Source organism: Argiope bruennichi, chromosome 6, assembly GCF_947563725.1.
Source record: "Argiope bruennichi chromosome 6, qqArgBrue1.1, whole genome shotgun sequence".
NCBI lineage: Eukaryota > Metazoa > Arthropoda > Arachnida > Araneae > Araneidae > Argiope > Argiope bruennichi.
In genome coordinates this window covers 101,353,748-101,368,601 of record NC_079156.1, presented here as the reverse complement: position 1 = coordinate 101,368,601, position 14,854 = coordinate 101,353,748, and the positions used below count along the sequence as shown (strand labels likewise).

Here is a 14,854-nt window from a genome sequence, read left to right as displayed (position 1 = left end):
TGATAAAATGGATATTTTATGCACCCTTTGTTTCAAATTGAAAATGCTATTGAAGTTAGAATAAATTCTAAAAGTTGATTTTCCAGTGGAAGCGACCAAGGATTTGTCAAATGTAATTGTAAATAAAAGTGCCAAAATTTGAAATGTCTTTGAACGAAAAATGTAGTGAAATGTGATTCAGAATGTCGTTCAAGCCTATCATGTTGCAACAAGTAGGTTAATTTTAATTTCTCGTTTTTTTTTTTAATTTGAAAATTTTGCTTCTCTTCATACGAAAGGCATCAATTTTGTTTTGTACAACTTTCATTTTTCTTTACGTATTTTGAATAATTTTTTAACCACTCTCATTGTTTCTTTTTTCAGAATAATTTGTGTTTTTGAAGATGCAAGTCATTTTTATAATAGCTTTATCAGGACCTTTTTTCATACTTTGCCTAAATAGCATTTATCATTCCATAGAATGCCTAGGTATTATATAGAATGCCTAGGCATTCTATAGAATGTCGGAGTTTCATACTTTGTAGGTAACATATCCATATATAGTAATATATCATTGACAAAACTATGCACATTTTGTTATCAAGTAGAAGATATAGTAATATGTTTAGATATAATTCATAGTTAAATTTTTCTTATGATTGTGAAGTGTTGTGAATCAACTCCTCTGGGAATGAAATATATCACATGATGTTTTGTCAGTTAAATAGAAATCTTTAATTTTCTTAATACCAGCAATCTAAGTTAAAGAAAAAAATTAGAAAAGAAATTTAAATAAAAAAACTTTTTTTTCTCTCAAATCTCACATTTGTAAGCATGCAAAAAAGTAGTTTTTCATTTATACATCATTATTATAAATATTATGAAAACATGATATAAAATTTCTTCTCAAATTTACGACAACGAGGTGAAATAAGTATAAAATTCCAAATTTTATTAAAATAATTTATTAAAATCTAAACATATAAAAACATTATATTTCCATTTAGAGTACGCAAATGTAAAGTATTTTAAGCTTTAACACATCAGGAAGTGACTATAAAATTTCTTTTAAAATTCCAATCATTAGAAGTGCAGAAAAAAAATTTTTTTTTAAAGATGTCATTTTATTTTTAATTGAAGTCAAGTCTGAAAATTCTTTCTTAATCTCCTTTACATTCCAAACCAAATCTATTAGTTTCAATCCAGAACAAACACTGAAATCAAGAACACCCAGACTAATTCCTGTATTTTGGTTTCTTTATTTAAAATAAGTAAGTCACTCAGATCGCGGCAACAGCTTGCCAATAATACTCCAAACATCGAAAAAAAAGAATTGGGTATAATAATCCTTGAAATACCGTTGTAAAAACAACTAATAAAATACATAATTCAAGCAATGTTCCGATTTCAATTAGAAAACGCCTTTATTTCCTCTCCTATTCGTCTGTACCCGTCTGAGATATCGTTGAACTTGTCCAAAAACAAAAACAATCGACATCAAACTGTAGTAAAACACGTCCAGCTGCTCCGAAGAGTTGAATGGACACTGACGGTGATCAAGAGAGATATTACGTCATTTTCAAGGTTATTCAGCAAATGACTAGGGTAACAGTGAGATGGAAACTTGTTTTTTCAGAACAAAAATAAAGACGGGAGAAAGCGTTTCTACTGAATGTATTCATTAAGTTTGGGTAGAGTAAAGTGTCTTTTTTTTTTCTTTTGCAGAAAAGTTTTGTTGCTGTTTTACTAGAGTAGTTGTGATTTATTTTCTGCCTCCGTTACAAACGATTGTTAAGTTTTGATGCAGCAAAGATTTCAATAAGGATTTCCGTAAATGGGCATATATATGGAAATCCTAATTCTATGACTTTATGTTTTTTAATTTAATTTTTCGTTTAGATAATATATATATTAAAGAGGAGTCAAAGAACGATGCCATATCGATTAAATTGTTCTTATTTGCACTACATTGATTTGTTTTCTCAAGAGAAAAACAAGAATCAAGGAATAAAAATTACTATTTTAAGCCTTTTTCTTAGTGTACAAATATGTCAAAAAAAAAAAAAACTATATATTTAGTTAAAATACGGAACAAAAAACAAAATTATAAAAAGGAAGATTTTTTTGCTATATTATCAGAATAAAAATATTCTTTACATAAAAATATATGATGCGATAAACTCTTATACTAAAACTATATGAAAAGGAACATTTTATTTTGTTTATAATGTATTTTTTATGATATTTAAAATTTCATTGATTATTTTTTTCACATTCATTTCTCCTTAATCCTCTAATTGTGTTGTTTATAAAACATACTGGTTTTGCAAATTTTTTAATCTAGTATTTTATTTAAAAAATAAGAATATATATTTAAAAACGTTTTTCTTTACTTTTTTTTTTACTTTTGAGTCGTTAAGAAAAATTATAATTCGTTTGTATATTTAATGATAATAATCATATCGATTCAAATTCTATAGCAGTTAAAGTTACTACATGCGGAATCAAAATTCTAATAAAATCAATCTAATAATATATGATTAAGTTCTTCAAAATTTAAAATATGAAATTATCTTCAGAAAGATACAAATATAATCTAATTACTAAATTTTGGAAATCTAGTGTTTTAAAAAATAATTGAAAGTTTGATAACAAAATTTCATTTTTACAAACATAATAAAAATGCAAATTAAATAAAGATAAAACAAACTAACTGTAACTAACTAAAGCTTTAACTATTCTAACTAATCTGATACGTTTAGTCCTTTCATCTTATACACAATGTTCCAAAAAGTGGAACAAGCGTTTATTTCTCTAAATACTGTATTCAGACATATTTATCCAATTACAAAGTTTCATTAACTGAGATATCTAAATGTATGAAAAAGATTTTGGCTTCTGTAGAGGGTAAAATTGAAAATAACAAAAAATATATTTTTTTACATCCGCGATAGCGAAAAATTGTGACTGAGTGAAATATTTTTCTTGCAATCATCTATAAAGACATAAAGCTTTATGCCTTATCTGACATTTTTTCTAAGTTATTAAAAAGAAATTAATTGACTACATATGACTAATACTTGAAAGAATCTTTGTAGTTTACAAACATAATCTACACCAGTGATTCTCAACCACTTTGCCACCAAATTCTTAAAGTGTGCCGCCAAATTTTAGAAATGTATATAGTAAAAATTATAATGTTTTTTTTATTACGAGTAAAGTTTCTTTAAATTAAAGTGCACTGTAATTTATGCAAGCTATAGAAGCTAAGCACAAATATTTGTTACTGCATACGGAAGTAAGGTGGTTGTCCTGAGGAAAAGTTTTATCTCGTGTGTTGGAATTAAAAGACGAAATGAAAATGTTTTTTGAACAAAATAAAAATTATGATTTTGTTCATTTATTGGAAGATGAAATATGGTGTGGTAAACCAGCTTACCTATCAGACATTTTTGTTATTTTTTAATAAAATAAATTCGAATATGTAAGGGCCGAAAGGAAATATATTAAATTCAACAGATATTTTGTATTTGGGATTCCAAAAAGAAGTAGCTTTATGGAAGAATAAAGCTCAGGAAAACTATTTGGGAAAGTTTGAGTCAGCCTCAAAAGAATTTAATGAAACTTTTCATAAAATTGTTATTAACCATTTGACAACATTAGAGGAGAGGATTATTCATTATTTCCCAAATTTAGATACAAAAAAAATTGATTGGGTTCGTAATCCATTTGTGATAACGAATACATCTGTATTGGAATTAACTTTGAATGAAGAGAAAGAACTAATTTCTAATAATCAAAATTTAATTCTGAAATATTTGGAAGAATCAATTAATTCATTTTGGTTCATTAGATCATTCATTAGATGCAATTATCCCATGATAACCAAAAAGGCTTTAAAAATATTAGTACAATTTTTTACATCTTATTTGTTTGAATTCGAATTTTTAGTATTAACCAACATAAAAACGAAAGAAAAAAAAAGATCGAGACTGTTAAATGTAGAAGATGATGTGAGAGCAGTATTGTCATTTTTACGACCAAATATAAATGAAATTATCAAATAACATCAAGCTCAAATTTCTCATTAAAAGTATTCTTAACAACGTAATTAATTGTAATTAATCCCTTAATAAATGTTGTTTCATACTGTTATTTTTGTAGTGCATATTATATTATTTTATTTTACATTCAAAATTATCATCATAAACTATTTTACAAAGTGTATTATAAGTAAGTAAACAACTTTTAAACTTATCTTTTTCTTTGTGTGCTGCCAAATTTTAAAATCGTTAAAAGTATGCCGCAACAATAAAAAAGTTGAAAATCACTAATATACACATTACAAAAGATAATTAAAAGGGCAGAATCAGAAAATAACAGCTCACTTTTCGACAGCTATACAAAGTTGTATATTTTTATAGTAGGTACTTTCGAGTATACTATTGAGTTTTGAGTATACATTAACTTAGGATTTAGACAAGTTGTTTGATTTTGTGGCAAAGATTTACAGAGCTTACCCTGCCAAAGGCAATTCATCCATTAGTTCAGGCATGTTGCCAATCAGAACTAACTAAATATATCGATAACCATTCTGTATATTGTTGTGCAAAATGGCCTAAATCAATGAGTTTGTAAAAATGCCACACCAAATTTTTATAGAAAATTGGCCCTGATCATAAACCTCATATATGAGGAATAAAATTTCATCATTCCAAAAACAATCACTTTTAATATATATATTTCTATCTAGGTTAAAATAACACTAATTTGTCTAAATTACATTTCTCAGAAACGAAAGTTGAGGTTTTATCTGAAGTACAAGCCAAATTGTAAAATTCTAGACTTCGATTGTCTAGTTATGTATATAACTGTTGTAAAAGTCTATAGATTTCATGAATGCTGTATCGACTTAGCCGTGACGTCTATGGAAAAGATTTTCCTATAGACTTTACGAATGAAGATGCCATCGTTCTGTGATCAAGTTTGACCATGTTATGAAACACTGATTTTCATCATTTTAAGACCAATCAACCCTCTTCTCTTGGGGACACCGTGCCTTAATTAACGGATCTTAATATTCCAAACTTTATATCTCAAACAGTTATAATTTCATATGTTTTTTTTTTTTTGTTTTTGTTTTTTTTGCTTAAAATGTTATTGCGTCAAAAATATTTTTACTAAATATATTTAATATAATTAGGGTTAGGCGAATAAAAATTAAAATTCGTGACCTTCACTGCATTTCGTTTATTAATTGAAACAACATAAAATATAAATATTTACGTCATTTGAAATATTTTTTTCATGCATTGTATTGTATTTTTATTGTAAGTATGCATATTCCTTATGTTTTTCAAATTGGCATTTGGAATGGAACCTTGCATATTTCGTTTACTTGAAATCACAAAAAATTTAAAAGAAATGACTCATGCAATTTGCATTTTTAATGAGTAATTGCATTTCCCATGCCCATTCTTTATATCCATTCGATTCCCTGTCAGTCATACACATTCCATTCCTCATCACATTCAATTCCACATTCTCTATCCATAAGCAATTACTCATATTCATTCATTTCCCTATCAACCATACATGTTCATTTCTCCATTACTCATACGCATTCAATTTCCTATTCTTTATAGTCGTTCAGTTCCCATTATTCATCACATTTCCCTCCCCATTGCCCAAACACATTCAGTTCTCCATTTTCCAAAAAGAAAGGATATTTACATGAAGTTACATGATTGCAAATTGTATGTAATATACATGTTAGATATCACACTTTCATGAATCCTAAAGATAATACTTATTATACAAACACCAGCTGTTTAAATGTCCGTGACCATTTCAAATTAAAAGATTTGAATACTTATTACCAGAATTATTCTTGCTTAACCTTTCTCAGAATGCTAATTGATTCATTGAAGGTAATTGTGAATTCAGTCTACATAACAGTTTCAATGCACTGAAGGAATGATAATCTGTAGATAAAGAGATAATGAACAATAATTAAAAAGAAAATCTAATTTCTCCAAGCGGCGTTTTAAAATACTTGGATCATTTATTAGGTATTTTGAATTAGATTCATCAGTTCAAAAATACTGCGTTATTTTAGCTGATAAGAGTTAATTAAATGTTGCTGAGATATTTCAAATACATAACAAGACGTGTGATAACAAGCCGCGATAAAAGAACAAACAGATTTCTGAACTGGTAAAAATAATAAGAACTAAAATAATAATGAAAAATGGTTAACAAGAATTTCAAAAGCTGAAAAGAATTTTTTTTTTTTTTTTTTTTTTTTACAAAAATGCACACTTTGTTATTTTAACTTGATAATGTTTATAGGTACTATCTGTTGTATTATAATTCATAAATTATGTCAACATCACGACATGCATACAGCATCAACGGCATGATACAGAACTTATAATAAAAAAAAGAAAAGAAAAACTACTCAAATCAAACCATTTGACTCAGAGTAACAAATTCAAAATTGCAGTTACTTTTTAGTCGGCAACTAAAAGAGTCTTTTGTAAATTATTAATTAAGAAAGAGTTTTCAAAATTAAGTTTAAAAAATTAAAGAGTTCAAAAATCTGAATTAATTAAAAATCAATGAAAATGTTAACGTTTTTCTTAATAAATTCATAATATATAATTATTTTAAAATCTAAAAAAGAGCATTTTAATGATATAAATTTTATTTCCTTACAATTTTTAAAAGTATTTTTAAGGTAAGTTACTGCGTTCCGGATGAATTTCCAGAAAAATTCTGTAAAACATTTATATTTTAGAAATTTCACATAAAACAGATTGAAAATCAATTATGAAACAAAAATATATAAGTTAAAACAAAATTTTATGTTTTTTTTTTTTTTTTTTTTTTGATTAGGGTAAATAAACTTTTTGGTTGAAAGGAAAAAAATAAAATGTCTTTAAATATATAGGTTTTGTTGATTAAAAACGTCTAATTTTTATTTTTTTTTCATGTTATGCAAAATTAAACATCTGTAAAAATTTTGAAAAAAAAGAGCATTTTACTAATTTAGGAAACACAGAATATATTGAAAAAAATTATCATGCGAAATTTGATCAAAAAATATAAAATATATTTTAATTTATGAAATCTTTAGTAGGAAGATTTTGCTAAAATTTAGAAACTGAAAAAATGTAAAAAGCATTAAAACATATATTATAAAAAATTTTTAAAAAATGATTAAAGTTTCTCAAGAAGAAAGTAGAAAGAAAGTTTAAACAATTTTAAAAAGAAAAGAGTTTCGAAATTAAATTAGTAAATAATTAATTTATGTTCCGACAGCTGGGTAGATAAACTTCCTTTAAATGAATTCTGCTCCAAATTTAATTGAAATTTAGAAACTTGGTAAAAAGATCGTATATCAAATTTTGATTCTGTATTATATATCGGATTTCACCTGTAACACTCGAAGCATTTTCAGTTATCGTGCACAGACAGGCAGGCAGACAGACATATTCCCAAAATTATGTGATCATGAATTTTGAAAATATTGAGTTCGATCTTTTTTTTAACAATTGCAATACTTTTTTAATACTTCGTATACGATAGTGTAAGTAAAAAATATATATATAAGGTTTTTTCTGAGAGGTAACCTGAGGATCTTTGTTTCTTCTCCTCAATATTAAATAGATATTTTTACCGATGTCATTTTCTGTATCCATTTCTCAATATTTTTTTCAGAAGCTTCAGGCGTTCAAATTCCTAATTGCGGACTTTGATAGCTTGTAAAAATATTCTAGCGCAACGTTAAAATTTAAGACGATTCTGCATAGGTCGAATCAAATTTGTAAAAGCGCAAGTCCAATTTTATTAACATTGTTTAACTTAACCTTGTAAAATGTCACCCAGAAAAAAAAAATCAGGACAGTATACTAAATATTTCCTCATCAGTCGCAAATTCCGAATCACGATATATAATGATTAGATCATAATCTCAAAAAAAAATGAAAGAATAAATAAGTAAAACTGAGAAGTAGCCTTATAGCACATTTATATGATTACGAAGGTTATGTCACGTAATTACTTGTTCCAAATATTTAAAAAAAAACGTTCTATTTCGAATCGAACCGAATAGTTAATTACTTTTGCAACCCTTCGTTAAACCTGAACCAGGAAGAAAAAGACATCTCAATAGACTGATTTGAGAAAGTTGACCTTCAAGTTAAATTTTACCGAAGGTAATCTACGTCTTGGAAACCATATGGCGTGATTTTCCTCACACAAGGGTGGGGTTATTCCAACATTCCTTAAATTTTTTTCAGATGGGGACGCTAAAATTTTTAAGGGTGTTGGCCTCGATCAGGTTGGTATATAAGGAGAGTACAATTTCTTGCATATTCAGAATTCGTTGAATCAACTACATCAATCTCCATCAAATATGATTGCTAAGGTGAGAAATTTTTATAATATTTGCAATCGCAAGTTAACCTTATGCATTTAATTATATTTTTACAGACCTTTAATGTGTATAAATGTAGATAAACTTTATAATCTTTTCACTCGCTCTGTAAACTTTTTACTTATTCTGTAAATCTACGAAATATTTCCTCATAGGAAACTAATTGAAGAATAGTAAGGCATTTGTTCCATAGAAATTTTCCTCGCCATATTCTTGTGATAAAGATTACAAAAATTGTAGAATTGTTTTTTAAATTTTTATTAAAAAATAATCTTGTTTTTCATATTTTTAAAGTAATTTTAGAAACTTAAAACTCATGCTGTCACAATTATGCGTAAGATTTTTGTTTGAAATTTTTTCAATATTTTTAATTTTATAAGTGAGTTTAGTAAAATACTTACATAATTTAATCTCTGTAATATTTTCATAATAACCAGAAAGACATTTCTGCTTTGCGTTTAGCATAACGGTGTTAGTTACCCTTGTATAGACTTACGAATAATGTCTCAAAAACCTTTACTGCTTATGATTAATTCTGAATTTTAATCAAAAACATAGCTTCTTAAATTTAAAATCAATGTTCATCTGACTTTGATTCAGTATTTTTTTCGTGCAATGCTTAGATGCAGCTAATTTTATTATTTAAAAATGCTGATTTTTACCAACTATTGTACACCACTTTTACACAAGAATACTGTACATAGAATATAATGTTCTCCCAATAGTTTTTTATTATGTATTAGGTCATGATTTTTCGGAATGGGCATCATGAGTACGTGAGAGAAAAATCAATGTTCATCTGACTTTGATTCAGTATTTTTTTCGTGCAATGCTTAGATGCAGCTAATTTTATTATTTAAAAATGCTGATTTTTACCAACTATTGTACACCACTTTTACACAAGAATACTGTACATAGAATATAATGTTCTCCCAATAGTTTTTTATTATGTATTAGGTCATGATTTTTCGGAATGGGCATCATGAGTACGTGAGAGAAAAATCAATGTTCATCTGACTTTGATTCAGTATTTTTTTCGTGCAATGCTTAGATGCAGCTAATTTTATTATTTAAAAATGCTGATTTTTACCAACTATTGTACACCACTTTTACACAAGAATCCTGTACATAGAATATAATGTTATCCCAATAGTTTTTTATTATGTATTAGGTCATGATTTTTCGGAATGGGCATCATGAGTACGTGAGAGAAAAATCAATGTTCATCTGACTTTGATTCAGTATTTTTTTCGTGCAATGCTTAGATGCAGCTAATTTTATTATTTAAAAATGCTGATTTTTACCAACTATTGTACACCACTTTTACACAAGAATACTGTACATAGAATATAATGTTCTCCCAATAGTTTTTTATTATGTATTAGGTCATGATTTTTCGGAATGGGCATCATGAGTACGTGAGAGAAAAATCAATGTTCATCTGACTTTGATTCAGTATTTTTTTCGTGCAATGCTTAGATGCAGCTAATTTTATTATTTAAAAATGCTGATTTTTACCAACTATTGTACACCACTTTTACACAAGAATCCTGTACATAGAATATAATGTTATCCCAATAGTTTTTTATTATGTATTAGGTCATGATTTTTCGGAATGGGCATCATGAGTACGTGAGAGAAAAATCAATGTTCATCTGACTTTGATTCAGTATTTTTTTCGTGCAATGCTTAGATGCAGCTAATTTTATTATTTAAAAATGCTGATTTTTACCAACTATTGTACACCACTTTTACACAAGAATACTGTACATAGAATATAATGTTCTCCCAATAGTTTTTTATTATGTATTAGGTCATGATTTTTCGGAATGGGCATCATGAGTACGTGAGAGAAAAATCAATGTTCATCTGACTTTGATTCAGTATTTTTTTCGTGCAATGCTTAGATGCAGCTAATTTTATTATTTAAAAATGCTGATTTTTACCAACTATTGTACACCACTTTTACACAAGAATCCTGTACATAGAATATAATGTTCTCCCAATAGTTTTTTATTATGTATTAGGTCATGATTTTTCGGAATGGGCATCATGAGTACGTGAGAGAAAAATCAATGTTCATCTGACTTTGATTCAGTATTTTTTTCGTGCAATGCTTAGATGCAGCTAATTTTATTATTTAAAAATGCTGATTTTTACCAACTATTGTACACCACTTTTACACAAGAATCCTGTACATAGAATATAATGTTCTCCCAATAGTTTTTTATTATGTATTAGGTCATGATTTTTCGGAATGGGCATCATGAGTACGTGAGAGAAAAATCAATGTTCATCTGACTTTGATTCAGTATTTTTTTCGTGCAATGCTTAGATGCAGCTGATTTTATTATTTAAAAATGCTGATTTTTACCAACTATTGTACACCACTTTTACACAAGAATCCTGTACATAGAATATAATGTTATCCCAATAGTTTTTTATTATGTATTAGGTCATGATTTTTCGGAATGGGCATCATGAGTACGTGAGAGAAAAATCAATGTTCATCTGACTTTGATTCAGTATTTTTTTCGTGCAATGCTTAGATGCAGCTAATTTTATTATTTAAAAATGCTGATTTTTACCAACTATTGTACACCACTTTTACACAAGAATCCTGTACATAGAATATAATGTTCTCCCAATAGTTTTTTATTATGTATTAGGTCATGATTTTTCGGAATGGACATCATGAGTACGTGAGTGAAAACTTAATAAGTAGGATACGTTTTTCCCGAAAGTAAACCCCTCATGCTGAGATTATTTTGACCACATCTAAATGATGGACCATTAATCCTACAAATGAAATGCATGGTGGTCAGCTAATGGCTGTTTTGGCAATTCATCTTAGATTTCATTTATTATTCATTTATTCCAATGCACCTGAGATGCAAGGCTGGATTTCATTTAAATTTATATATCAAAATATGATTCGGAAATTCTTTCTGAGTGTCTCATAAGTTGGTTCTTTCAGACGAAAAATATTTTTATAGAAAACAGAGAATTCAAGTTTTTTAAAGCTATATGATATAATAAATTTAAAATCTTATATAATACATTTTTAAATTTAAAACTGTAATATTCAAATTTTGCTGAGGCAGCTGAAATTTTGAGTTAAGTTATAAATGCACAAATAATAATTATATCTCTAAAAATTCTTGGTATATATATTTTAGTGAAAGCAAATAAAATAACTTATAATATTAATTATTTACTGATTTCGTTTTTATTATATATATATCTATATCTCTCCCTTGCTCACTCTCTCTCTCTCTCTTCCTAAATATATATACATATGCTGGACGATTTCAATATTTGAATAAGTCTCTATAAACTAAAAAGAACATTAAAAATCCATAATAAATATGTTTTCCATTATCTTTTTTTTTTCATATTACTTGTGCAGAGATATTTTTAGTAATTTGCTCTGCAAAAATTCAAAGAGCATAATCAATAAGATTCAAAAATCTCAAATTATTTCAGAGCCACTTGAATAACATCAGCATATGAGATGACGGTTTTCTTAATTTAGGATAGATAAGAAATAAGAGCATTCATTCAACATATTTTGAAAGAATGAATAATAATATATTTTTACAAAATGGGTACACACTTTAGCTTATATTAATGATCCATATAGAATCTGAAGTAAAGTTTAAAACTTCAGTAAAATTATATAGCTTTACAATTTTTTTTATTATTATTTCAGGTCGCCATCCTCTTCGCTGCCCTCGCAGCCGCCCACGCATCCGTTCTTTTGGGACACGGTGCCTTGGTCAGCACTGGAGTCAGCAATAGAGCTCAGACTCAGGATGTAAGTGTATGCTTTGCTCTTCATTTCAAATCCTTCATATCTCAACTAAGGATTTCCAAACGTGTACTAAATTGTCCTTTAACGACTAGGCTTTCGGCAACTACGCCTTCAACTACGGAATCAAGGACGGTCTCGGTGCCAGCAACTCCCGAGCTGAAGTAGGAGATGCCCACGGAAACAAGAAGGGAACCTACACCATTGCCGATATCGACGGACGAGCCCGACGAGTTGACTACGTCGCTGACGGACATGGATTCCGAGCCACCGTCAAGACCAACGAACCCGGAACCGCCGCTAGCGCTCCAGCAGCCGCCCTCATCGCCAGTCCCTACGCCGGACCAGTCGCCCCAGTCGTCAACCACGTAGCCCCAGCTGCACCCGCTGTTGTTGGACATGCTGCTGCCTATGGTGCTCCCTTGGCCGTCGCTGCCCCAATAGCTTACGGTGGTGTCATCGGACACGGAGCCGCCCTTGGTCTTGGACACGGACTCGGTCTTGCCGGACCACTTGGTCTTGGTCATGGACTTGGTTTGGCAGGGCCCTATGGACTCGGACATGGATATGGTCTTGGCAAAGCCCTCATCCATTAAAAGTCTACTTTGTTTTTGTAAGTATCTATATTATACTCTTTATTTAAAGCAGTTAAAATAGTCTCTGCTTTTATGGTAAGGAGAAATATGAGCGACATTGAAAATAATGATGAATTTGAATATGAAAAAAAATGTAAATCAACATAATTAAACAATCTACTACAACACTTTGTATGACGCTTTTTCATTTCAATTGTTATTATTAATTATTTGAAATTATTAATTCATGATAGACATATTTATTTATAAATAAAAACATTTTTAAAGCGCTGTTATCAGTCTCCATTCTAATCTTTCACCTAGAAATAAATTATGAAATTGTATGCCGAAAGGCCTATGACATATTGTGCTAGTATGGGATTATAAATAATATTTTAATTATTTTAATATTTTAATTGCCCATATCTAATTTAGTTTTTCCGTATGTGCTAGGCGTTTTGCCTGTTCAGGTACTAAATAAACTGCAACTTTGCTAGTTTATCCTATGTATTTTTAAGCGGGACATATCACCCAGTAGTAAACTGAATTTTTTTTTTTTTTTTACCTTAAAAATAAATTATTGAAATATAGTTCATAAAACTAAAGTTTTGTCTTATTTTTCAGACTTTCCAAATAAACGACTGTTACCACCAACAACTTCATCTGTAAATTGTTACAACAGCTGCAACAATTTACACCAAACAAAGTCTTTTACCGATGTCAAAACACCGGATATGTATGGGAAAATTACCTGTTGTATTTGAAGCAACTTCAGACTACAACATGGATTTGGATATAAGGACAACTCTCAGCCGTGATAATATTTATTTGTATTTTTTTTGTATGTGTTGTAAATAAATGGTTTTAGCAAATTGCTATTTTTTGATCAATTTTATTTTCCTTCTTAAAACGCATTTATACAGCCCGTGAAACTATTTAGCTATTGCGAAATTTAATATTATACCAATCACTTAATCTTCAACTACTACTATTTATTTTCGAAATTATATTTTCTATGTAAATTTCATATTGGAATCCGACTGATTTCAAATTTTTTGGAACCAATACAAGTTTAAATCTTTCAAAAATTTGAATTTAGAAAAAGAAGCTAAAAGTCAATAGAGTAAGAGAAAATAAAAAAAGGTGTATGTACACACTTAAAACTTCGAAAATCATTCAAAATATCTAATATTTTTTTTATTGCTTAATAATTTTCTCTGATCCTTTAGCTTCTTAACGATACCAAGATGTTGTCAATATTCGGAATATTTCTCGAGTTATAATTATTTTTCTTGAGGTGCTTTCATTAAAAACTCTAGTTACGGTGTTTTTAAAACTCATTTTATGAAGAATGATATTTTTCCACCATGTTGCTTCATTCAAACAATCATAACTCAACAAGAAATGAACCAAATACAGTTATTTATATATCAAAATTATCTGTATGAAATAGCGGATGTTTTGTGCCTCAGTCAAAGTTATATTTATAGAAATGAATTTTTAAAAGCTGTTTAGAAGTTAAAATTACAGAAAAAATCTCGCTTTTCTTATTCATCGTTGATGAAAAAATTGTTTAAAAAAACTATACATTTTTATAACTTGCTTGAGGCAGACAACATGAAGACTAATATTAGGCATCATTTCCAACTATAATTGTGTGTCTGTACAAATTAGAATTTAAGATATCATGTTTCAAAAAATATGCTAATTAATCAATAATTAGAGTATTTAATTAATAATTAGTGTAATATGGTTTTTTCTCACTGAAATGAGTTTAAACATATATTAATAACCTACTGTAAAAAAACTGAATTTTTAAAGTTAAAATTTAAAAATAAATCTTCCAGTGTGTACGTACACCTTAATCAAATCTTGGTTGATAAATTTATTCTCATTATTTAACAATCTTAAACATTAATCCTTGCATTCGTATGGTGACACTTACTTGTCGTTCAAGACGGTGCATCATTTTAACATTTTATTTATTTAGTTTATATTGTTAAAAATACCTGCAAAGTAGCAAGAAGAGGTAAATTAATTAAACTGGAG

At 28.2% G+C, this 14,854-nt stretch overlaps 1 protein-coding gene across 1 annotated transcript; it reads left to right on the top strand.

Annotated features, from left to right (window-relative positions):
• Positions 1 to 8,377: 8,377 nt before the first annotated feature.
• On the top strand, positions 8,378 to 13,683 carry LOC129972663 (adult-specific rigid cuticular protein 15.7-like). The gene is made up of 4 exons (XM_056086878.1): positions 8,378 to 8,410; positions 12,132 to 12,236; positions 12,326 to 12,843; positions 13,430 to 13,683. Exons 1-3 carry the CDS (start codon positions 8,399 to 8,401, stop codon positions 12,824 to 12,826), a joined length of 618 nt encoding a protein of 205 aa, XP_055942853.1. The 5' UTR covers positions 8,378 to 8,398; the 3' UTR covers positions 12,827 to 12,843; positions 13,430 to 13,683.
• The last annotated feature ends 1,171 nt before the right edge of the window (positions 13,684 to 14,854 follow it).

Bases quoted from the DNA above. Each gene is read 5' to 3' on its own strand.
- LOC129972663 (XM_056086878.1), top strand. The intron at 12,237-12,325 runs GTAAGTGTATGC...TTTAACGACTAG, and splicing joins ATAGAGCTCAGACTCAGGAT to GCTTTCGGCAACTACGCCTT.